The 26,727-nt window shown below is 36.3% G+C and overlaps 1 protein-coding gene across 1 annotated transcript in view; it reads left to right on the forward strand.

Moving 5' to 3' along the window:
- The first annotated feature begins 573 nt into the window (after window positions 1–573).
- The window catches only part of LOC111508191 (scavenger receptor class B member 1), an 87,111-nt gene continuing 60,957 nt past the window's right edge, over window positions 574–26,727 (forward strand). The window contains exon 1 of the mRNA XM_074175175.1: window positions 574–724. Within this exon, the coding sequence (XP_074031276.1) occupies window positions 595–724 (130 nt within the window). The 5' untranslated portion in view covers window positions 574–594. The remainder of the gene's footprint in view (window positions 725–26,727) is intronic.

The raw sequence follows: 26,727 nt of genomic DNA on the forward strand, positions 1-26,727 counted from the left end.
ATGGATTTTTGGGAGGCAATATAGTTTCGACACCGTTGGGTTGGAAACTTTTAACTTCACAAAAACACATCCAAGGTTGTTTTAATACTATGATAGAAGCATTTGGATGAGATTTTCTGAGGAGAAAGTAATATCTAAAAATCCACCAAAAATAATAAAAAATAATTATAAAATGAGCGTGATAGTATAGGAACGACAATTTGTGAAAAAAAATTAATACCTGAAATGAATATGACTTATTGGAATTATTGACGAAATTATTGAAACAATTTCTGCACTGTCAATAATATGAGAAAAATAAAAATAAAAATAATGAAATAGAATGAAAAATATTCCATACCAAGTTTCTTCACCTTGAAATAGAGATTTAATAAGTAAATATTTCGTAAAATATATAGGATGAAGCACATGAGATAATGAAATATGTCCATATTCTTCATTTTATCTATTTCACCCATATCAAAGTTCTGGTAAGCAAAAACTGCTGATTTTTGCTGAAGGCATGAAACTTAGAAACACGTTCCAATAAGACGATTATCGAATTGACAAGATTCTTTTTTATTTTTTTTTCAGGTTCACCGCGGGTAGTTTATCATGGGACTTTATAAACAATACTTCAGGATAAGTCGATATGCAAAAAATCAGTTCCTTGGTCATCAGGCAAAGAATGTTACGAAGGATGGAATACCTGTACAAATGCTTATATCACAACATCTTAGCCACAGTAAGTATTTAATAATAATAATAATAATACATCTTTATTCACCAAAAAAATACAAATGGAATAGACAAAAATAAAATAAAACAGTATACAGGAACAAAAACAAAAAAGAAAAAAAAACTTCCAGTATATGGTGAATAGGCGAAGTATCAGCCAAGGCTGTTTTTCAACTCAACCTGGGAGAGACTATAATTAAATAATATAAACACAAAAAAGAAATCAAGTCGAGTTAACGATATAAAAAAATTTGTTATTGTTTACTTTAGAATATTCATTTTAGAAATGCCAAGGTCGGGAACAGATAAGAGGCTAAAGAGTTAAGTAAGTCTTCAGTCTTTCAGTTTTCAATATTTCAATGGTGTAAGATCGAAATTCGCAGGGTAGTTGATTACAATATTTGGGTGCATTATACGAGAAGCAGCGGGTGAAGATGGAAGATTTGTATTTGGGGATGACCTGAACTGAGCTGTTCCTCGTAGAAAATGTTTTAAGCTTCTTCAGTAAGTAATCAGGTTGTCGAGTTTTCAAAACTTTATGTGGGTTGGTAAGAAGATGTAGAGTTCTAAGTTTCTCAACATTTAACCATCCAGATTCTTGCATTGCTGGGGATATATGGTCGTATTTCCGTATACCAAACGAGAAACGTAGACAGCTATTCTGAATACGAAGATCGAAGATCGGAGATCATCCGATTGTTTTAAAGCAGGTCCATAAATACTGTCGCAATAGGAAATTTTTGATATATTCAGAGACTCGCATAGTTTTAAATTTGTGTTGAGCAGGTAGCTGACATGTTTAGTAAAGCGAAGATCCAGATACAACCATAATCCTAAATTTTTCATCTCGACCACGGAGGGAAGTATTTCATTTTCGATGCGAACTTGAAAAGTAGAGTTGATGAGCTCTCTGTTCTTCTTAGCTCCGAACATCATTATTGCGGATTTGTCAGAATTGAGCTTGAGCTTATGGGCTGTAGAAATGTCAAAGATGACTTGGAGATCGTTATTAATATACGACTGAGCAGATGTAGACTCGCCAGGCGAAAAAGAGAAATATAACTGCGTGTCGTCTGCGAAGTGATGTATATTGAAATTTTTCACGAACAGATAAAAATCATAAATATACAAGCTAAAAAGCAAGGGTCCAAGGATAGATCCTTATGGCACTCCCTTCAATACCGGTAGAGCATCTGAAACAACTTCATCCACAACAACTCTTTGAGAACGATTCTTCAGATAGTTTTTTAAGAGTGACACTGCTTTCCGAGAAAAACCGAAGTAGACAAGTTTGTCACACAATATCTCATGATCTAGACTATCTAGAGTGCCAAATACCTTGCTGTAATCTAGAAGTATCAAACAGGTCAAATTTTTTTCATCTGCAGCTTGAAAAATATCGTCTGTAATTGACAGAAGAGCTGTGGTGGTACTATGCTGAGGTCTGAATCGTGATTGTACATATGTTATAATATGATTTTCATTGACGTACTCATTAATCTGATTTTTCAGTATCGATTCCACTACTTTACAGAGACACGGTAGAATTGTAATTGGTCTTAGGTCAGAAAGAACAGTAGGTGAGTTACACTTAGCCAGAGGAATAACCAATCCATCCTTCCAACATTTTGGAAATTGGCAACTGGTAATGATGAAGTTTATGAGAAAGGTGAAGTGATTTATCAAAAAAGAGTCAATGAGATTGATCATTTTGAGGGATATCCCGTCAGAACCCAAAGTGTTGCTCTTGATGCGTGTCAGGGAACTTCGCACAATCTCACAGGTGACTGAGGTGAAGTGAAAGGAGTTTTCAGTTTCTTCCGAATTAACATATCGATCTAATAATGACAATTGGTGAGCAGATCTGATAGGATGAGGTATGGAATTGAAGTGCTGGTTAATGAGATTGACGTCTTTTAATTCATCAGGGATATCTGATTTTTTGTTGTTCCTCAGGATATCAAGCGTTCTTAAGGTATTCCAAGTTGCTTTGGAATTTTTATTTCTTAAAACAAAAGTCCAGATATGCTTTTCTTCTCAAGTCGTATCGCAGTACATGTATAATTTCTGAGGTCCTTATAGCTATTCCAATCGGCAAGAGATAATAATTTCTTGTATTTACTCAGAGCTCGGTTTTTGAGTGCAATCATCATTTTTATATTGTAAGTTAACCAAGGTGCAGGAGGTTTAGTTACTCTCTTCGTTTTAGAAGGGGCGTGTTCCGAAATAACTGAAAAAATTCATGAATAAAGGTGGGAGTATCAGTAGATTCAATTTTCACAGAATGCTTTGAACTCATTGATTTGTTTTTCTCTTTCAAAAAGTGTATTAGTAGTGAAGGTAAACTTTTGTGATCACGAACACATTCGAGTCGTTACACATACCAACCTCATTACCGTTTTCTCATGCTGTGGTGGATTTGGCTATCAATCACAATTTAAAAATTTTAAAATCATGTGGTTTCAAGAAACAATTCATTGTAAGATTTTCACCAAACAGTTTTACAAAAACGCAACACGTGTTTCGCTATACAATTGTTCCTTCAGGTGTGTCTATTATGTGGACAAGTTATGTTAGGTTATGTGGACTAGTTAGGTTAGGTCCAGAGTGAGTGGGCCTATTCCAACCTCCACCGCAACCCGCAAGGTTCTTAATGAAGCCGATTAGTTTGTATGGTGAGTGATTAGATGGTAAGATTACGGCTCTGCCGAACTCTAAAAACCTGAGTCGGTCCCCAGCGAGGCAGCTCTGCTGTTTCGTCATTTTCCAAACAGAGGCGACACACATTGTCTTCCAACAGTCCGAGTCTCTGCATTTGATGATTCAAATGACAGTGACCTGTAAGAAGGCATGTTATACATCGTAGTTCATCCCCACTGTAGTCCAACAACTGTTCGTTATCAAGCATCCAAGGGTGACTAAAAGCCTTGGAGTGAGCCAATACCAGAAGTTCATAAATATTCTTGGCATTCAGTTGCTCAATCTTTAATTGGCAAAGCCTAAAGCGATGGCAATTCTTAGGCAGCTTGAATCGGAAGGTATTTTTGATCCATCTGTGAACCAACAACTATCTGCTCTTAATATTTCCTTCTCCCGGAGGATCCAGTCCTCTATACTCAGGAACAGTACTTTATAAAAAAAATATTGGAAAACTTAAATGAACAAGTTGAAAAATGGGTAGATAATGCTGAAGATAAATTTACCCAGGCTAGACTAAATAGAAAAGAAACAAATGAGATGGTAAAGTTAGCTAACCAGTTGAAAAGAATCCTAGAAGAGAGAAGAAATGAAATAAGCCAGAAAAGATACCAAAAATATAAAGTAAATGAGGAAGAATAAAAAAAAGTGAAAAACATGGTTGATAAGATAGAGATCGAAAAAAGAAGAAGAACATTATCAAAATTGTTTATCCCTGAATTGAATTATTGATGATTTCACTATTCACACTACAGAAAATTTATACGAAAAACAATCAGTTTGTGTTTGTGTTAACGAATGAATAATGAAGTGCTAATGCAAAGAAATTTTGGTGAACATAGTTGTCAATAGTACACAAGGTTACAAAATTGAATAACCATGAGACAAAAAGGTTAGATTCAAAAAATCAGAAGGAACTTGTTTCTCAAAGTGGCTACGGAAAATTTATGAAACCAATCTAGAAGATGAATATTCAATATAAAATGAAAAAACATAAACAACTTGGTAGAATCAGAAATATCTAGTTGCTAACATGAAGCAGACGTATTTTCTTGAATGTTGTCTCTTTTTGACTGAATGATATCTTCATTCCTTTCATTTTTGGATTGTTTCTCCAATCGTGATTTCATAGGCTATGTTATTCTTGAAATTTGGCAATGAAACCATCAAATCTATCAAGAAGAAGGTCGTAATTTATGATCAAGAAGTTATCTAATCCATCACATCAATGTATTTTTATAACGTTGACATAGTTTATACAGCAACGTTATTACAAAATTAAAGCTTTGAAATATTTTTAGAATAGTTTGCATGGCAAATCCGTTGACGTTTCTAATTTTTTTCCGTTAATTAGTCAATGTCTTTGACATGCAGACAACTGGCACTGCAAATATAGATGAGGAACAGGTTTGTGTACAAATATAAAAACTTCGTCCTTTCAATTCGATCAAAGAGCGTTCTAGTTCTAGATGAAAGTAAAAAATTGAGAAAGTATTATGTATGACATTGAAAACATGCTGGTTACTCAATGTAAGTTTTGTTATAATGAAAATAAAAATAATAATAATAATATATAATAAGATTCTTCCGTGTTAGGAATCACACGTTAAAAGGTAAGACCTCGTTAGTCCTTAGCTCGCACAAGTTTCTCAATTTCTGAGAGTTGTCGTTCGTTTGGGGGCGACAGCTGATTAACGGAAAAACAGATTTCAAACAGATTTTTAAACAGATTTTTTTTCAGACAAATATAAATATGTATAAGAATCGTTAAAAAAATTATAAAATGTTTTTGTAAGTACGACAAATGGATATGTTCTACACACTCATATAATTTTCAACATTACAAGAACATTTGTAACGAAGGAATTATTTCAGACGTTCAAAACGAAGTGTTGTCATAACATAATTCATATATTAGGGGACAAGGTGAAGTTAATATTCCGTATGAAAACGAAATTGTTCTGTAGATATTCCCGTAGATAAAAAAATCAGCTAGACATGAAAAAAAATCAGTGCCTGCTGTCATAGTGGGCATTGAATAATGAAGATACCCAACAATTTGATTCAAAGTAGTTATGAAACTAAATTTTTAGCTCTCCTAAAAACGTATACCTTCACATTTCTTAGATTATTGTAAAACTGCGTTGCATTAGTTTCACTTACATTCAAAGAAGGTTATTTGCTGACAACTTCCACTTGATCTCTTGGAAAAACATCACATTTCATTTCAAAAGTCGTCCTCAGACGATAATCGATGTTTCATCATCTACGTACATGGTTCTGTAGAGTAGGGAGGATGAAAGTAGGCCCACAGCACTCAAGCCGCATGTGACCCATTGTACATCCTCCCGAGGAACTGTCCTGCAACTTCATCGTGCATCCTGTCCTTTCTAGGAAGGTGGACAGGTCACTAGCAGACATCTCTTTTATATTGGCAGGTGTAGGCCAAAACTCGCCGAACACACACTCTCTTATTGACGATAACTTCCTGTTTACACATCCTGCATAGAGGTGTCTCCACTAGCCCCATATTATGGGGGTGTTTTTTTAGTTGACAGTGGCCAGTCAGAAATCCTACTGTTAGGCGTGGATTTCGCCTGGTCATCGCCAGATATTTCTTCGGCGCCAGCTTCCCAGGATCGCCCAGGGTGATCCTGGTGAGATTACATCCTTTGATTCCATCCCATCTCCTTAGGGATTGAGCATGGGTGTGGCGTTTAGCTAGTTCCGCAATTGTCGGTTATATAGTAAGACCTAGGATCAACCCTTGTGGGTCTATGTTGATAGTGTGAGGGGCATATCCATTTATTCCTATATATTGTTTTCTAAAAGTCAGAAATCAGTTATCTAAACCAGCTATACTCTAAGTGTGTTCCGCGAAATCCTAGGATTTCGCGATACCCCTGTAGGGGTTCCGCAAGAAATTAGAAATTCGGAACACCTCTCGCTGGTCGACCGTTTTGGCCTGGCGTATCACGATCCACGAGGCACAGCCGAACTTGGTCGCCACCTATCACAGTATACTTTGTTCATTCAAATGAGTGGCATGCTTTGTTAAACTAACACAAACGGGCCACCGCTCGAGACAAAGCTACCGCTGCTTTTCCGAGAGGCGTCGTTGGGCTACTCCACAGAATTTGATGCAAATCAATTAGGAGAACGTACCGTACAATTTTGTCGAGATTGTTAACATGCCATTTTTTATATTTCTATTTTTATTTTGGCTTTTTATTTATCAAAGGCGTCGACTCGAGTATTTTGAGAATGTTCGAGATCGAGACTAGGACTATAACATCAGGCAGTAGATGCCACTGGATCCTAAAATTCTTAGTTCAGCGGTTTCTATGTTTGGACCACGCTGGTATTTTTTCCCATTCCCCACTTAATCCTTAGGCTTAGTGATCTAGAATATACTCCACATCCTGAGCCTTCTTCGGTTTTTGAGCCGTCTGTATATATGTGTATTGCATTTGTAGCATCTGACTCTGTGTTCTGTTTTATTTGTATTTTGTAGGGTTTATTAAACACAAACCTGGGTTCAATTGCATCACTGGTTGCCTGCAGCAGAGGTTGCGCAGTAAGCCTTACTATCAATGAAAAGGTCACGGAGTTCAGTTTCTAAGTCAGTTGAATTTTGTACAGATGCAGGTTCTAGTCACGACGAAAAATTCGTCAAGTTGTGGTCTGCGGAAGGCCGTTTTTGTGAACGACGCGAAATCGACTGCCTCGAATTTTCCTTCACACTCTCACAGACAGCGACGATGTTTTTGGCAGATCATGCGTTCCATAGACGTATGGTTGTTGGTCGATCGTTTACTAAATCGATTGACTCAAATTTATCCACCACATTGGTGGATGAATGGTGACCTAAAATGGGCGAAGCGCGCCGTACGCGCATTTTGATAAATCAAGTTTATTATTTGTGCGTGTTGTTGAATGCTATATTCGTCCATGATGATTTGATAAAACAGACTGAATAAATGACAGATGTAACTTCAACAAGATGGACCTCATAGCCTTTCTTTAATTCTTGGCAGGCTTACACTTCAAAATGTCGCTATCTATTATTATAAACACAGAGATATAGATGTTATTGAGTGTGTATGATATAAATCAAAAGTAAAATTTGTGGTCAGAAAACTCAAAAAATGGAGGCAAACCGAGGACACGTGTTTCTGGCTATTGTCCATCTTTGCAATTAGCTGCGGTGCAGCCAATTGCAAAGATGGACAACAACTGGTTACCAAAAATGAAAAACTTCACATATGCACTGTGTCACCAACAGGAGCTAACCGCACATTTGTGGTTTCAGTTAGAAGACCTAGCATTCTCAGGGATCAACTAACGTCACCACGTAGGCAGCTATAGCTACCTGCGTTACTTCCGGGTCCAAGATATGAATACAGAGATATACATGTTATTGAGTGTGTATGATATAAATCAAAAGGAACATTTGTGGACAGAACACTCAAAAATGGAGGCGAACCGCGAACACGTGTTTCTGGCTATCGGACTAATCAGCGCGGTGCAGCCAATTGCATTTTTGGTAACCAGTTGTTGTTCATCTTTGTAATTGGCTGCACGTGTTCACGGTTTGTCTCCATTTTTTGAGTGTTCTGTCCACAAATTTTCCTTTTGATTTATTATTATAAACACTAGAAATGCGATGAAACCGATTCGAAGGTGTCGCAAAAGACTCGCCAAATTGTTGAAGTACCAATTAAAAAGTATTACAACAGACTTCATCTCAATGGGATTGTATGCGACTTTGTGTAAACATAGCAAATACTTACTGGCTTTCTCAAGGACGTTCATCGACCGACTTAGAATAGACTGAAGGCGATCACAGTGAAAGTCGTCGTGTTCTGCTACCCCAGCTTGATGAGGACCAGTTTAGATATTCTTTTCTTATTTTTCCTTTTGTGCTAAAATGCAGTTGTCTGGTTCTGCTCAATGATTTCGAATGGCAAGCATGTATTGAATTAATTGGGGGGGCTCAATGTTATTTTAGTCAGCGGCTGAATTTGCAATGCTTTCAATATCACCGAAAATGAAAGTTCGGTGCTACCAAAGGTAGCACCAGTTTTTTTTCTAACAGCGTTGAAGGTTATAAATGTAATGTTCAGTTCATATCGCTATTTATTGCGAAACTCTTGAAATGAGCCCGGCTTGAATATTAATTTTGTTAAATACTTTTTGACGCTCAATGTATTAATGAAACAACTGCTGTAAGTGTCGGTCAACCTCCATACAACAATACGGGTTATCTTTGAACAATTGTTCGAGGATGGGTTCAATAAAGTCCGAAACATTGGCAAAAACTGAATTGTTTATCTACAGAAAGTTTTGATTTCTTCCCCAGCTAAACACTATTTTGTCAATTAGTTGGATTACAGACGGATTGTGTCCCCACAGACGAATCTGAGAAACTCGTGTCGTAAATAACGTGGAGGACTCGAATTCAGTCTAATGACTGTATCAAAGCGATGAAATTTCGAAACATTCACCACTCCCCAAGTTTCTGCACCGAAAGATCCAATAAATTCCTTCCGAAAAACAACTACTTTCCAGGCTAATACCACGATGAAAATTGAACGAAATGCAACCTACCTTTGAGGGGATAATCTGCTTGTTGTTCATCCAGCTGAAATCAATCAATTACAAAATTCTACTGCGTAAGAACGTGGAAGATATATTTTTTAGGGCTTTGTTTACGATATGGAGTTGAAAACAGTTGTAAAAATTGTTGTTCGTGAAAACTGTTTCATTGTCATCATGACTGGTGTTATTAATTTTCATCAAGTAACGGGTCAAGTCTATTCATAACTTGTGTTCAAAATCTCAACTGTTTTTAGATACTCCTAGGAATTTTATCCTATCTCCAGACATTCGTCTCATAAAAGTGACACTACGTACGTTATGTTATTCAAACGAATCATCAGTGGTTCTTGCCGTATATAGGTGGGATATAATCGACCTTTTTTATTCGTTAGGGAGACCTATTAGTCTAATCAACAGGTTCAAAAACATGAAAAATAGGGATAAAGGTCCTAAAAATATGAGCGATGGCTCATTCGATTCGGAATCACCTCTAGAAAAATTTTTTTTGAAGAATTTAATTAAACAAAATGTTTTTGTTAATTTTAATTTTTAATTGTTTAAAATCGATTTGGTTATATTTCGATTGTTCAAATAATCAGTTAAGAAATAATTCTGCTTTCAAAAATCATAATTTACACTTTTAAATAGTTTGATAAAAAAACATTTTTCATTCATTTTTCAATTGTTTATTGGTTTAACAATTTGTTATAAACAAAAATTGGCCAACGTTTTTCTGAAGCAGAAAAAAATTATGAAAAGAGCTATATATAAAAAAGTGCCATAATTTTTTTTTATTTATCATTTAATTGTTTGAGTTTAACAATTTGTTATAGACAAATTTTGATCAACGTTATATTTTTCTTCTGGAGCAGAAAAAAATTATAATTCCACCATCCTATTATGCAGTATAAAAAATGGCTTTGAACCAAACTGAAGTAAATTATTTTTTTTTATTCAATGTTAAGTATACCTTCCAGTTGACGAAACTTGTATAATATACATCGTAATTTGTTTACAATATGCTTGATATGAAAATCCCATCTCAGGTGAGGATCTATGAGAACCCCTAAATACTTTATATGGTTAGCTGGGAATACCCTGAAGGAGTTTCGAATAGTTATTTGATTGAATTGAGGAAGTGTAGCTTTGTTATTATAAAATGGCAAGTAATAGGTTTTTTGAAGTTCAATGAAAGATGTTTATGGTCGAACCAATCTTTGATTTGTTCTAGATTTTTCTCTGCCATGTCTTTAACCTCAGACCAAGATTGCTCAAAGTAAAAAATAACAGTATCATCTGCAAAACTTATTATGCGTCTTGCGGTTCCAATCGAAAACAGTCCGTTCACATAAATATTAAGAAGCAACGGACCCAGAAAAGTTCATTGCGGCATTCAATTTTCTTCTCACCGCTTTCCATATTCTTTATTTCTACAATCTGTTTTCTACCCGTGGGATATATCTCTATCAATTTATAAGCATTACCTCTTATTTCAATATTTTCCAGTATGTTCTAAAAAATAGTTGAACTCGTATCACCCAACTCATGTCAGTAGCGATATTCCATTGAAATTACAAGATACGTCCTTTCATGTGAGTGAAAGAAATAACGACCCGAATTCCAGATGTTTCGTTGATAATGAAAGGAAATAACATAATGTTCACTATCACGATAGTCATTATTTTTCATTCTTGTGAGAAACATTCAAATGGTTATCTGATGATCGTGAAGACAGTATCAACCTCAGTGAATTCCATCAGATTTGTCATTCGACCTCAGATCCATATCTTAACGATTTCAAATTTCAGTGCTATAAAATGGTTTCCCACTGCCAGTATATTCATAATATATTTATAACTACATGAAAAAGAAAACTGACATGATGAGTATCCAAGAAAACACTTCATTGTGAGATTTTCACTGAATAGTATTACAAAAACGCAACACGTGTTTCTCTATGCAACAGCGTCTTCAAACGCGTCTTCACTCAAGTATCCCGATTTCATCACATATGATGAGTATCATGAAACAATCATCAAGGATCACATTTGTAGAACAACGGTAAATATAGCAGGAAATGATGCTGAGCAACTCATCAGCAAATCTGAACACATCATTGATCAGTTCAGTACCTGGTGCCAAAGAAATGAACTTATTCTAAATAATTCTAAATCAATCAGTGTTAACTTCCACTTCAGAAGAAATATTCCAATTGGTCGACGCTCTAGCTATATTAAAACTTCTGTAGGAATAAAATTTTCAGGTACCTACCTAGACGCCAATCTAAATTGGGTAGGCAGGTGGACTATATATGTGCTAAGTTAAATAGAGCATATTATGCCATAAAACAGCTGAAATGCTGTTTGGATGAAACTGGATTACTCAGCATATATTATGCCATGGCCTACCCTCATATAAGTCTAAATATTATGGCTTGGGGCATAGTAAGGGATTTTTCCAGAGTCTTTGTAGCACAGAAACGTATCATAAGGCTAATCTTCAACATGGATTTCCGGGATACCTGCCGGCCCGTTTTTATAGACAAAAAATATTGACAGCCCCCTCCATCTTCATTCTTAAAAGTATTTTATTTGTTAGGCAAAACCATAAATTATATGATAAGACTGCTTCAGTACACAGTTATAATACAAGAAACGGTGATCTAAAAATCTCACAACATCTCTTGACAAGCTATAAAAAATCCCCTCAGTATAATGACATTACGTGCTTCAATAAGCTGCCAAATGTAATTAAGAAAATCACAAGTGACAACATATTTCATGATTGTATTAAAACTATGCTTTTAGAAAGCTGATACTTTTTTGGCCCGAAACACAAAAGGTGGGAAATTGAAGGAAGAATTGAAATCAAACTTGGACAAGACATACTACAAATAATCACAGAAAACAAGAACTTGGGTTTGTGGATAAATGCTGATCTGAGATTTCACAAACATATAAATTCACTTTTTCGTAGCTCCTACAGTATCTTATGTCACAACTCTATCAAAGTAGAGATATTATGACTTCCAAATTGAAGTTGAAACTTTGCGAAACCGTCATATTGTCTAGATTAGCGTATTGCGATATAATTTACGGGCCTGCTTTGATACAATTTAATGTTAATCGCTTCCAAAAAATACAAAACAATTGCATTCGTCTTTTTTATGGTGTGAGAAAATTCGACCATATATCCCCCAAGTTTGAGGAGTCAGGTTAATAATTCGAGGACACGAAACCGTCACACTTTTATTATTCCAAAATACTCGGTGAATATAATATAACGCCCTGCCCGGTGAATTTAGATACTACTCCATATATAATTTCAGGAAAAAGTTGAAAACATATCTAAAGTATTCTGTATAGATAATATATTCATGTTATGCCTTGCTCATATGGTTTTCTCTTTGTCTCACTTTTGTGTACGTTTCGCTATATATTTTACCATATTCAAGCTGAATAGATTTTTAATATTCACTTTGAAATGTATGGCCTTTGTTTTTTCTTAGTTTTACAAAGATTCATTAACTACTCACTCATCAATGTATACTAGGTAATTATTTATATATTTCTATATAATACATGCTATACCCTAGGTTAAGTTGTAAAACAGCCTCGGCTGAACTTTGCCCTTTCATTGATTTTTGTATCTACTTCTTCTTTATAAACAATGTATGTCAATAAATAAAGCCGATTTATAATTATTATTATTCAATATGATGTCCCATATAAACGTTTCACTTTACTAGACTTTGCCAATGATATGTTCAAATCTTGGGTAATAAAGCATATTTTGATTTGATTTGAAGTAAGATATCTTTGAGAGCGATTATCGGCCAATGTTTCCCTACAAATTGAAATGGAAACAAAGCGCTGCCAAAACAGCCCGAAAAAATAAACAAGCATTTGGCAATGGCAGTGTTAATGAACTCATTGTATGACGTTGGTTTGCGAAATTTCGTTCTGGAGACTTTATCCTCGAAAATGAGCCTCAAAGTGGTCGACCTATGGTAATCCTGGACAAGGATTTGTTGACCATGGTGGTGACTGACCCATCACAAACTGTGTATGGGACAGATGAAGAACTGGTCGTCAGCTCCCGTACGTTTTCGATGATTTAAATCGTATTGGAGAGGTCAAAAAGCTCGAAAAGTCGGTGCATTATGAGGAAATCGACGAAATGTAGTACTGCGTTTACAGCAGCTGGCATTGGTCAACAGAAGAGATCTGATTCTGCTCCACAACAACGCCTGTCAGCACGTTTCACGAATCACCGTCAGAAAATTGAATGAATCAAGCGTCAAGTTCTGTCTCACCCCTCATACTTCACAGATCTTTCGCCAATCGACTACGATATTTTCAAGCACTTCAATAACTTTTTCACCGGTAGAATTTCCACCAATCAAGACCAGGCAAATAAGGTCTTCGTCGACTTCATCGAACCCTGAGCACGCAATTCTTATGCTCACTGAATTATTCGGCTTGTGTTACGTTGGCAAAAGTGTACTGATTGAAATGGCGCTCATTCCGATTGAATTGAATGCGTATTCACTGAGATATTACAGTTGAAAGTAGACTCATAAAAACATACAAAACTTCTGAAACAACATAATACTTATGATTAAAAAAACACTGAAGGGAATTTTGGAAACTTCTAATGTCTCACTTAGATCTCCTCCTCAATAATCTCACCCACATGTGTCTCAGATTATTGTGAGGGCAATAGCATTGAATTTCACATAATCTCCTTTTGTTTTTCATTCTGTCGGGAGACTACTTCGTACGGCTTGAACGGAATAGAAAACGTCCAACAACAAAAAATCATAGCAAATAAAAATATACTTTCTAATTATCATAAAAGTCTTGTTAGAATGGGAATGAACATAAACACTCACAAGTAATAATCGGATTCTATTATCAGCAATAATCGTTGAATGAGTAGTTTCATTGACATGAAATCATAATGAGCCCCATCCGACTAAATGCATTTCGAATCCTTTCAAGATTTCTATTAATTCGCCTAAGGATTGATCATGATTCAGCAAAAATTCGATTCATCAAAAACACACAGTTAATTAGGACAGTATAGAAATGAGATACTTCAATTCAATCAACTGGTTTTCTCTAGTATAGAATGTTTTTTGCTTTTAGAAATATTAATTGTATGTATTTTACTTCATGTAGTGGCATGGCGAAGTACTCTTCTTGGCGTATCAACTGAAACTAAAGCCTCTTCCCCCCTATGCTTCCTCGGGGGTTGAGTGCCCTTAGATGAAATCCTCCCCCCACACGGTTACTATGTGCATCCCTATGCATCCCTCCGGTCAGCACTTCAGCAAGATTGACATATGACCAACTGCGGTCGAAAGCCAGCATTTAGGTGCTTTTGCTTTTTAATCTAGTATTTTATTAAATCGTGACTTTACTTGAGTGTAATTTATTGCATGGGGCCCCCAAATACCAACTGGAGACGAGTGTCTTTATATCGCGGACAAGTGTTTCCCAGTGAGTCTGATAGCGACTCTTAGGGCTGGTCTCTGATTCTGCTTGGTTTGCTTGTGATAGTCTCTCCCTCTCTCTCTTGCGTTCATAAACGTCTGGATATTTCGTCTGTATGTCGCTGCGTACTGGCTCCATGCAGTGCAGGCATACAGAATTATTGGTAGTATCAGCAACTTCACTTGGAGTCTCATGTTGGTTTTGCGACCTATAATTGGACATAGGTCTTGTCTGGCGGCTCTCGCCAGCGCTATTCTCTGCCATACGTGTGTCCTGAACGTTAGTCGTCTGTCGAAAGTGACTCCCAGGTATTTCGCTTCGTTGGTCCACGGAATCTCTTGTCCGTTGAAGGTGACATTTTCTTTCGGGTGCATCATCCTCCAGGTGAACAGAATTGCCTGACTCTTATCAGGATTCATGCTGATTTTCCAAAGGTTGGCCCATTCCTCTAATTTGTCCGCCTGCTGTTGCAAATATCTGGTAACTTGCGCATGGCTAGTTGATCTCGCCAGTAGAGCTGTGTCGTCCGCGTAGAGTGCCAACTTGTTAAAGTTGTTCTTAGGCTTGAGCACGTCTGCTGTGTATACCAAAAAAAAGTGTGGCGAAAGGACTGCACCTTGTGGGACCCCTGCTACCAGTAATCGCATGTTGAAACTGAAGTGTCATTTTTATAGTGCCGATTTTTCTGTAATGATGGGTTTACGCGTACTTTTGGGGCTTTTCAATGCTGTGTGCCAGATCTTTGGTAGATATGTTCTCTCTTCCTTTCTGCTTGAAGTTATCTTGGTGTTTGTGTATTTCTAGGGCTCCTAAGTACATTCTTGTTGAATAATAATTCGATGTTGTTAGCCTCTTGGTATTTTCGTGACTGCATGTTCAATGACTGCAGACTTCTCGGTCTATCTCAATCGGCAACTCCGCTTATGCTCGACTAAGCAGGTACCAATGCTCTTTTTCGTCTGACAGATATAAACTTTACCACAGTTACATGGAAGCCTGTGAACTTCCGCTGATCTGGGTGGATCTCTGCTCAGATATTTCAGATATTCCAGTATTTTCTTCATTGGTTTGAAGACGGTGTTAATTTTCTCCTTCTTTAAAATCATTCCGATTCGTTTGGTGACACCTTCTGTGTTGGAGTTGCTCTTCACTGGTGATCCTCTTCTTCTCCTTTGGACGCATATCCGTTCACTTGTATCACAATTGTGAGGTGTTTTTTTTGTCGTCTACGTACCTTTCTTTAGATATTTTTAAAGCTCTGCTCACTAGGGTGTTGATGACGGTTCGTTACTGTTTTGGATGATGGTTGGATCTATTATGTAGGTATCGATCTGTGTGTTTTCTTCCTGTACACTTCATAGCCTAGTTGATTACCTTCCTTGATGATTGAAACTTCGAGGAATGGGATTTGGACGTTTTCTTCTAATTCCATGGCGAACTAGATATTTAGATGAAAGGCATTCAGATGATTTATGAAGTTCTGAAGTTCTTCTTTTCCCTGGCTCCAAACAACGAACGTGTCATCTCCATACCTCAACTAGTACTTCGGTCGTTTTTCTGAAGTTTGAATGGCTCTTTCTTCAAATGTTTTCTTGTAGAAGTTCGCCACTACTGAGCTAAGTGAACTGCCCATGGCGACTCCATCAACTTGTTCATAAAAGGTTCTATTTCATTGAAAATGAATTGTCTTTAGTGAATGTAGAAATAAGTTGATAGTTTGTGGAGGGATTCCTCTATTGGTACATTTGTGAATAAGCCAACTAGAATGTCGTTTGGCTCAAAGGTGGTGCCTTTCAAATGTTCGATGAATTCAATGGAATCTCGGATGTACGTCTCAGTCTTTCCAACATGTTTCTGCGGCATATTCGATAAATGCTTGTCGAGGTTGTGGGTCAGTGATTATATGGCACTTGATATCGGTCTCAGTTGTACATCCTCTTTGTGAATTTTCGGTGGTAATGCTCTTGATGTGCAAAGTTTCTTCTTTGTCTTTTTGTCTCACTATCACCAGGTAATGAAGATTCTTTTATCAGTTGATTGGTCTCTCTCAAGATTTTCTCTGTTGGGTCTTTTTGTAACCTGCTGTACATTTCTTGACTAACAAGGTTATTGAGTTTGCTTTTGTAGTCCGAGATGGATAAAACCATTGTTGCGTTTCCTTTGTCAGCTGGCAGAATAGTGATATACGTCAGCATTGAGGCTTCTTACGGCAGCCTTTTCATACCTTGAAATGTTGCAGTTTGGATGTTTGGATTTGATCAGAATTCTTGCAGATTTGCTTCGTAATTCTTCTTTAATATCTGCAGGTGGTTTTTCAATTCCGGATTCTATGCTCGCGATGATTTCCTTTGTGGATATTGTCGATGATGTTACGCTGAAATTTTACCTTTGAGCTGGTAAACTGGTTTCGTCACTGGTGAGTAGTCGATTGAATCCATTGGTAATAAACACCTTATTGCCTAGTTTTAAATCGTTGAGCTGTTTTCTCTGAATATGATTGAATATCCTTCAGTTCTCCTCATCCGTTTCAGAAAGGGAACATACTGTAGTGCTAAGCATCTTCTGATGCTGCTTGGTTGGTTAGCGAAACGCGCGTCAAGAAACAGTATTTTTGTTGGTTTGTAAGAAATAAGATTGTCATTATCGTCAGAAGGTGAATAGTGAACATTTACGGGGATAAACTGGATTGAATTTTCATTAAATATTTTTCAAAATCATATTTATCGTTTGTTTGCAGTTTTCTGAAAGGAATATAATACAGTTGGGTAAATCTCAAGAAGTTAAACTACCACAATTAATGAAAAAGTTAGTAGCGCTCTCTTGGTAACAAATAAAAAGCGGCACTATTATTGTCTTCTATATCAAGAAGTTCTGAAAATAATCCCACTTCAATATATTGTCCTTTTCAAAAGTTCACAGGGAAGGGGATTTGTTCCCATTAGGTAAATACACACTAGTCAGACTCACTTCACGTTTAAAACAAATATGGATTGATAATTTCTTTGAAAGTCACATTTAATTGATGGTTCAATAGCGATATAACAATCTTGATACTACAAGAAACATAAAATTCCTACATTATTTCTGATTGGTACATTAGCTGAGAATTCTCATATAACTTAGTAAAGATTTCATATCGTAATAACATTATTATTGCTTCCTTTAAAAGGAGTTAAAATGTCGATGCAATCAGAAATGTATTTAATTACATTGGATATAATTCAATATTAGACAGCTCCAGGAAATTATAGTTTCAATGAAAGTAACTTCTCTTCGACAATTGAATTGAAAATCAAATAATGATTTTTTTAATAATCTCTGATGTAATCTGTTTCGAAATCTTGTAATGGGTTTTCTCTAGTAAAACAATAATTCAATTGGTTTATGTAATAATATAAACGTTTCACCCAAGTTTGGGATAGAGTTTTAGGTTTCTAAATATTATTGGAGTTTTATCGCAACACCAAACCGTTATTTTTTAACACCTCGACACGTGTTTCAATCATCAAGCGATCATCTTCAAGAGGAAGATTATTAAACTGGAACAAATTTTGGAAAAGCTGAATATCTTCTACAGCTCTTTAGCCTAACTTTTGTTGAGTACTTACGATACAGATACAGTTCCGTTGGCCTGGACGTCATTATGTACTTATATGCACTGTTTAGAGCCTTTGGTGTAGTAACAAATATTACTGGAGTTTAACCCCAACACCAAACCGTTATTTTTAACACCTCGACACGTATTTCAATCACCAAGTGATCATCTTCAAGAGGAGGAATAAACTGAAACAAATTTTGGAAAGACTAAATATTTTTACAGCTGTTTACAAACTAACTATCTGCTTGTATTAACCTAACTTTTGTTGAGTACTTACGACCTTCTCCAAGAGAAAGATTAAACCTCCCAAACTTTAGGGGCTCCACCACATAGAAAAATTGGTTACTGTTACTACATTTCAAGCTGCCTCAAATCCGGGTGATTTTCAAGTCAACATAATAATTTATGCTTAGATAACTCATACCAATTGGAAAAATAAGAATTCCATTTACAAAGCCATTCCTCAACCCCTTATGCTAGGGAATGAAGTTTCGTATCGAAGTTGAAGGTTTAATAAATTAGTATTCATGTTGTGATCATTGATACTTGTGATTATTGTGAAAGAAATCAAAGTTTCAATCAACCTCCTTTGGGTACATTCATCTGCCAAAATATTGATGTTTCGGATGCTAAATACTGCCTTCCTCTTCAGAAAAAAGTTGTATACAACTGAATTTGTTCGTTAACCAGTTGATGATCAATGCAATTGCCAAGGATATTTTGAAATGTCTAAGATCAGTGCGAAGACATGAACAAAACGGATTGTCATTATATACCAATTTGATACAGATGAAAAATAGGTTTGGCAAGATTATGTGGGTCAATTACTGTTTTATATCTACTTGTGATGCACTATTTGGAACCTAACCTAACCTAACCTAGTCACAGAATCTATTCATTCTCATTCAAAACAACTTCTGAAAAAAGAATGTTGGCGTTTCAACTCATCTTGTTGCTGGGGCATCTCAAGATTAGGCCGATGAAAGTCAAGCAGAAGTTGATTAAGATAAAGCAAACTTTGAAATGTTGACAGTGGTGATGGTGATTATATTCTGGGTCAGAACAATTTTCACAAGTGGTACAAGCTTTCAAGAAGATGTGAATGACGACTCTCGCCCTGGACGCCTAACACATCAACAACCGATGATAAAGTGAAGATAAAGAAGAAAACTGTTATAAAGAATCGTGGAATCACTATTAGAGAAGTTGCTGAGGAGGTTGGCATGTTGGCTGGTGACATGCAATTTGTTCGGAAATTTTGGGCATGAAGTTCGTTCCAAAATTGTTGAAGGAAATTATTTTGGAGTCTACAGGATGGCACGAAAAAGTGTGGCATATCGAAGTTTTGTTTTATTTTAAGAAAAACCTGGTATTTCGTTAAACTTTTGAATAAATAGGTCAGGAAAAAATAATATGATTTCATATGAAGTACTATGTACCTAACTATAACCGTTTATGTTTTATTGATTTTTTCATGAAAATACTACGAATGGAAACTGAATAACATTGAAATGTATAGAAATCATCCCTTCGATTTCTAATCGAGCACAAAATAGGATTTGGGCTATCGATTTCTATGAAACCCTTCTCTCAATATTATACAAAATCTTCAAAAATGATTGGAATTTGGACAAAGATAACTTTGTTATTTCAAATTGAACACCGTATATTTTTTGTTCGGTCTGAACAATATAAAATTCAATCATTTTTCATTCCATTTTGGGGTTTCCTATACCTAACCTGAATAGTTTTTCAGATATTGGCTTTTCAAATAGTAGTTCTTATTTCAATGCATTCTTTGAATCGAGATAGATTTCTCATTGATAGTTATTATTCTTCACTTCCTCGAAAATAAGCACTGTTATTTACTAAATCAAAAATGCAGTTATTATTTACATTCGTATTCTCACAGTAAAAAAAACATCGCATGAGCATTGCTTAGAAATTGTTGAATGAGGTCAACGGCCTTGCTTGAAATAGTCATAACTGGTTATGGTTATAACTCGAAATCTAAAGTCCAATCGTCCCAAAAGAAGAGCCCAGGAAAGCCAAGACCCAAAAAAGAACATCAAGTTCGATCAAATGTAAAGGTTTTGCTCACTGTCACTTCTATTACCGTGGCGTAGTGCATCAAGAGTTCTTACTACATAGTTGTACCGTCAATAAGGAGTATTATCTGGAAAGTACGCGCCGCTTGCGAGAAGTAATACGAAGAGAACGTCCGATATTGTGGAAAAACAACTCATGGTTTACGCATCAAGGTACCTGGTCACTCGCTTTCGCTTGTTCGTAATTTTTTGGTCAAAAATAACACCGTTATCATGCCTCAGCCACCGTATTCACCAGATTTGGCTTCCTGCGACTTCTTCCTCTTTCCATGAACGGACGGCGTTTTGAGACAATTGAATTGCCAGCGTATATTTAACTAAAATTTTACAGAGACACATTGGGCCACTCTTACAACTTGGATATCTATCATTGGATTATGAAATTTCGTAATAAATTATCGAGTTTTCCAAAAATTTCCGTCTTATCAAAAAGCTGTGATCGATTATAACAGCTCCACCGCTAATGGCCTACTGAGGTTATTTGTGAATGAAATGAAACTATGAATTATTACATTACCTTATGAAAATATTCGACGAGAATTGTAATTAAATGAAATGATGGGTTACTCACAAATCGGTTATTATCCATTCGAATTAAATCATAATTACAGGTGTTTGTCAGATGGGAACTTGAGATTATTCATTAAATAGTTCAAAACTGAATTATCCTGAACTTTATGAATCGTAAAAAATTATAGTGGTTCTTAAAAATAGGATGTTCATTGAGTTGAGGTGAAGGATATTCAACCAACTGTGTAAATTCATAAACCTTCAAAAAACGTATTTTCTATTGTCATCTCTGTATCTGTAGAGTAGGGAGGTAGAGGTAGAGAGTAAGCCCACAGCTCTCAGGCCAAATGTGACCCTTTGTACATCCTCCCAAGGAGTTGTTCCCCTAAGTCATCGTCCATCCTGTCCTTTCCAGGAAGGTGGACAGATCACTTGGAGACATGTCCTTTATATCGGCAGGTGTAGGCCAGGACTCGCCGAACACACACTCTCTTATTGACGATAACTCCGGGCACTCGCATAGGACATGCCTGACAGTCTCATCTTCCTGTTCACACATCCTGCATAGAGATATATCGGTGTAATATTTGGCTAGTTCCGCAATAGTCGAAGTCATCAGGCCGTAGGTGCCACTGGGTCCCAAAATTCTTAGTCCAGCCGCTTCCTTGGCTAAAGCGTCGGCAATGCGATTACCTTTACTCCTGTCGTGCCCTTTAACCCACCTTAGGATAATGTTATTATCTACGGAGGCTTTGGCTTCCTTTCTTGGTTATTTCTTTTGTGGCGTTCGAGATACCAGCCAATTCTCTTTGGACCACGCTGGTATTTCTTCCCATTCCCCACTTAATTCTTAGGCTTAATGTGCTATTGTCATTATTCCATTCATCATTTTCTTTTCCGTCTAAATTTTTGGCAAGAACAAGCAATCGATATGCCTGAGAATCCTAGAAAAAACAGTTTACAACCCATACATAAGTACTGAGTGTGATGTACACACATCGGAAAAGTCTAGGGATATTTTTATAACATACTAAATATCATAAAAATAAATGCATGAGGTCGTTTAATTTCGATTAAATTGGTACACTCGACCACCCTGTAGATTTCTATGGATTGAACAAAGCCTGCAAAAATGGTAACTAATCTTTTACAAGTTTTTTTACAAACTGTAGGTTTTCGGCTAAAATGAATAATATGAAAGTGTTGAGTTTGTACATTCTATGCAGTTCTTGCTCAGCAATTAAACTGGAAATATTGTGCTTTAACATGGAACGCCATCACTTACCATTGGCTGAGATGAATAGAGCTATAGGGCTTCTTCAAGGTGGCGTGCGACAAAATGATGTAGCTCTTCGTTTGGGGGTCTACCAAAGTGTTATCAGTCGATTGTGGCGGCGTTTCCGTGAAACTGGCAGTCCAGCCGAACAACATCCAGGGCGAGGACGCGCTACAACTGCAGTTCAAGACCGATTTTTGGTCTTAACCGCAAGAAGACAACCGACAATCACAGCACCTGAGTTGGTTAACGTGTTGCAGCAGACGCACCAGGTAACCATTGGTCGTGATACTGTCAGAAATCGACTGCATGAACAGAAGGCCACTTAGATGTCCACCTTTGTCGAGAGGCAATCGCGGTAGAAGATTAGAGTGGTGTCAAGAACATCAAAACTGGGATGCAAATGATTGGACCACAGTTTTGTTTACAGACGAATACAGATTTGGATTTCATCCAGATTCTCGTCGAGTAAGACTGTGGAGACGACCTGGAAATAATGAACGTTTGAGACACGTCCAGGAAGTCCACACATACAGAGGTGGTACAGTAATGCTATGGGGCGGAATCATGATCGGCGGCAGAACCGACCGTTTGATGGTGCTGTTGCTGAAAACTTCCACCTAATGCACGATAATGCTCGTCCACATGTCGCGCGTCTAGTGACTGACTGGCTCACCAACGAAGGAGTTGATGTATTGCCATGGCCAGCACAATCACCGGACCTGAATCCCATCGAGCATGTGTGGAACATGCTTCAACGAAGAATTACTCCGCATATGGAGAACATTCACACAACGTTTCAATTGAGAGAGCTTTTAATCGCTGAATGGGCAAATGTACCTCAACAAGACATTGACAATCTTATTTTGTCGATGCACGATAGATGTAGGGCCGTAATAAACCAGCGTGGAGGCCATACTCTGTACTGATTCCAATTTTTTTTGTATTATGATTTTTTTTCGGGGTGCCAAAGAAGAGCCATATTTTTTTTTAGTTTTGCTTATATGCGCACTCAGTATTTTTGACCATTTAATAAATTTTGTTGTAAGTTACATTCGTTTAATAATCACCCGTCAACTATTTTTCCCTAAAGCGATCTAAAAAAAAATTATTGCCATTTTTAAAAATATCCCTAGACTTTTCCGATGTGTGTATTTGGAGTTAAGTTGTATCTGAACATATGGAAACAATAAATCAGAAAAGTTAAATGTTCCCAACACCAAATCGTTATTTTTAACACCTCGACACGTATTTCGATCACCAAGTGATCATCTTCATACAGGAAGATTAAAACAGTTTTAACGTGTTTCGATCACCAAGTGATCATCTTCAAAGAGGAAGATTAAAACTGTTTTAATCTTCCTCTTTGAAGATGATCACTTGGTGATTAAAACACGTGTCGAGGTGTTAAAAATAACGATTTGGTGTTGGGAAAAAACTCCAGTAATATTCATTACTACACCAAAGGTTCCAAACAGTGCATCATAAGTATACTTTCAGATAAACTTAATTATAGTTTGGACGAATATTTCAATGACAAGACCTTTCTGAACTTTCATACAGAATAATTGTTGTTTTTGTGTTGTTTCAAGAGTTTTGTCCGTTTTTATGAGTCTACTTTCAACTGCAGTATATCATTGAATACTTATTCAACTCAATCTATATAGAAGCCATTCGAATCAGCGCACTTTTGCCAATGTAACACAAGTCGATTAATTCTGTCAGAATGAAAATTGGGTGCTCGGGATACGATGAAGTCGACGGAAGCTGTTTTTGCCTGGTTCTGATTGACGAAGTGCTTGAAAAGATGGTAGTCGGTTGGCGACAGGTCTGGGGAGTATGGTGGATGAGGTAGAACTTCGAGGCTCAATTCTTTCAATTTCTGGACGGTAATTTGTTTTTTTTTTTGATTTTTTATCTCATATACTCGAACAATATACAAGTTTTTTGTGTAATCAAACAATCTTGATTGGCCAATCCTCGAAACTTTTTTTTTCACTACTAAACCAGATACAGGATGATATAATTAGCGTTCAAAAATGTATTATGCAAATGAGTGGCATTGATTTTATAATCAATTCAGCGTTATTAAGAATTGCAATTGTGACTTAATTTATTGCAGTTGCTATAATAGGTTTTGGTAAGTTTTGTAGGTCAATAGTTATTTCATAACCGGAGCAGCGGATTTTTGTCGTTAAAATAATGAGGAATTGGCGAATCAGACTCACAAACTTTTGAGTACTTTCGCTATTTATTTTCGCGGCTAGTGTGTCCGCCAATTATATGAATACATTTATTATTGATCTGAGTATCTTACAGGATAGTATGAATCAACAAAATTCAGGTTGAAACCTATTTTCAAGAAATTAATCTCTTCTAAAAATGTACGGCTTTCAATTTTTCAAATTAATCAAATATAACTTTAACTGAAACCGATTTAGGAATACTTGTACATAAAAATATTTAGTCGGAAATAATCAATAGTTCACCCACATATTAGATCAGTCATTAACTATTATGAGCTTGGAATTCATTCCAAAGAATTACATAATTGTGGATTAAAATTTCTGAAGATTTCCAGTATACGCTGAAATGGATTTGAATGAAAAATATGTACAATAATTTTGAGGTTCCTCTGGGAATGCCGTCATATGAAACATTTGAAGTAATGAATAATTCAATATTTCTGATGCAAAATGAGAAGATATACGAGGTAAGTTCAGAAAATAATGGGAATTTTGTTCGACTGTCTTTTTTCATTATGTTGGTATACATTCTCCTAAAGTATGATAAATTTTCGGTTGAATTCATTGTTTACTTTGTCTATGGCAGCCGCTGTCATAGGGGGGACCAAGCGGGGATTTCGGGATTTACTAAAGCGCGGCAGATTAATATACAGGGGGATACCTTGTACTCGGTTAAGTACATCCACCAAATATGAGCCTCATATATAAGGCCGTCCGTGAAGGATAAAGGATCAGATTAGTAAAAAAAATTTATCATCAGAAATTTTTGAGCGCGTCAGATTAAGGTAGGGTGAGTTAATTACATGCTAAAAAGTGTATATTCCAGTAATCTGACAATTTGAGAGTGACGTAAAGAAAGAGGAGGGCAGGAAAGTTGTAAAAAAATAACGTCATTTCGACATTCTCGATCTTAGTTAATTTTTTTAATTTTGAAGGAAATAATTCAAGGATAACGAAAAATATATAATCCGACGATTTCCGCAACCCGAAATAACAAAAATTCGTCGATAAAGTATAATGCGTGCAGCTGTGTGTACCTGTATTTCCCTCTCCACGTTTCCATTCCTCTTTCACTTTTTCTCTATCTATTACTCTCTCACTCCGTCCCCACTCTGAATTCTGTTGCCATGACGCCATCACAGCCATCACAGAGACTCGTTCGTGATGAAGATGATGATGAATTAATCAATTGATAACAAAAAATTGAATTTTTTTGAGCATTTTTTAAAAATTATTTTCTTATAAATACAAGTATTCTATTTAAAAAATATACACTTATTTATTTCCATGTTATTTCTTGAGCTTTTCAATTACCTTAAAATCTGTTTGAAATCTGTTTTTCCGTTAATCAGCTGTCGCCCCCATACGAACAACAACTCTCAGAAGTTGAGAAACTTGTGCGAGCTAAGGACTAACGAGGTCTTGCCTTTTAACGTGTGATTCCTAACATGATTGCAGAATCATCCCAGCTTCAACCAGGTAAATTCTCTCGAGAAAAATATCTGGTCGAAGCGGGAATCGAACCCACGGCCTTCCGATCGTGAGTTGGGCGCACTACCACCGCGGCAAATTCCACAATTGAGTTCAATGATTTGAAAAAATTGAAAAAAATCATTGTTTTTGTCAGATTTAGCGATTCCCTCTAGATAATCGTCAGATTATGAGACAGCACGTCTAAAACATAAAGATGAACCTTATATATCTAAATCTGACACGCTTGAGTATTTCAAAATGGCGAATTTTTTTGCACATCATAATAATGGCCGCGAGTTTGCGTCAGATCGAAATAGTCAGATTATTGAATAAGAGCTTTTTTTTGGTGCACTTAACACCCCCTTAGAAAATCTGACGCGCTCGATTGAATTTTTTTTTCTTTCCACTTTAAACCCTTACGTACAACCACCCGCATCATGCAAACGATCAGGTTAACATACGAACATTATTAAAAATACGTAGGACATTGATGTTATCAATATCTGACGCGCTCTATAGCCGCTTGCTCCACCGATAAAAAGGTATATATTATAAAACATTTTTTTCTTCTTATCATCCAAGCTTTGCAACATAATATGTCTCTATGACGCTCGAGTAAATCCCCATTTTGCATCGTGGGCTCCCCCACTACTGAGGTTATACAATTTCTACGAGCTCGGCGATTTCGGTTTCTTGAAAGAAATGTATCAATTTTGTTTTCTGATTAATTCGGCCATTACTTGATGAAGATCCACAGTAATTTCAAAAACTACACTTCACGATCTGATCTTCACAAACTTCATTTTGAAAAATATATCACAACATGTTTCGCTAGCACAGTAGATTTTTCAAGTGATTCAAATCACAAAAGCTATTGTGCTAGCAAAACATCTTGTGATATATTTTTCAAAATAAAGTTTGTGAAACTTTATTTTGAAAGTGATGTTAATCACTTGAAAAAGCTACTATGTTAGCGAAACATGTGATATATTTTTGTGAAGTT

This window comes from Leptinotarsa decemlineata, unplaced genomic scaffold, assembly GCF_025532065.1.
Source record: "Leptinotarsa decemlineata unplaced genomic scaffold, Ldec_3_MD MMD2_P_RNA_scaffold_1, whole genome shotgun sequence".
In the NCBI taxonomy this organism is placed as follows: Eukaryota; Metazoa; Arthropoda; class Insecta; order Coleoptera; family Chrysomelidae; genus Leptinotarsa; species Leptinotarsa decemlineata.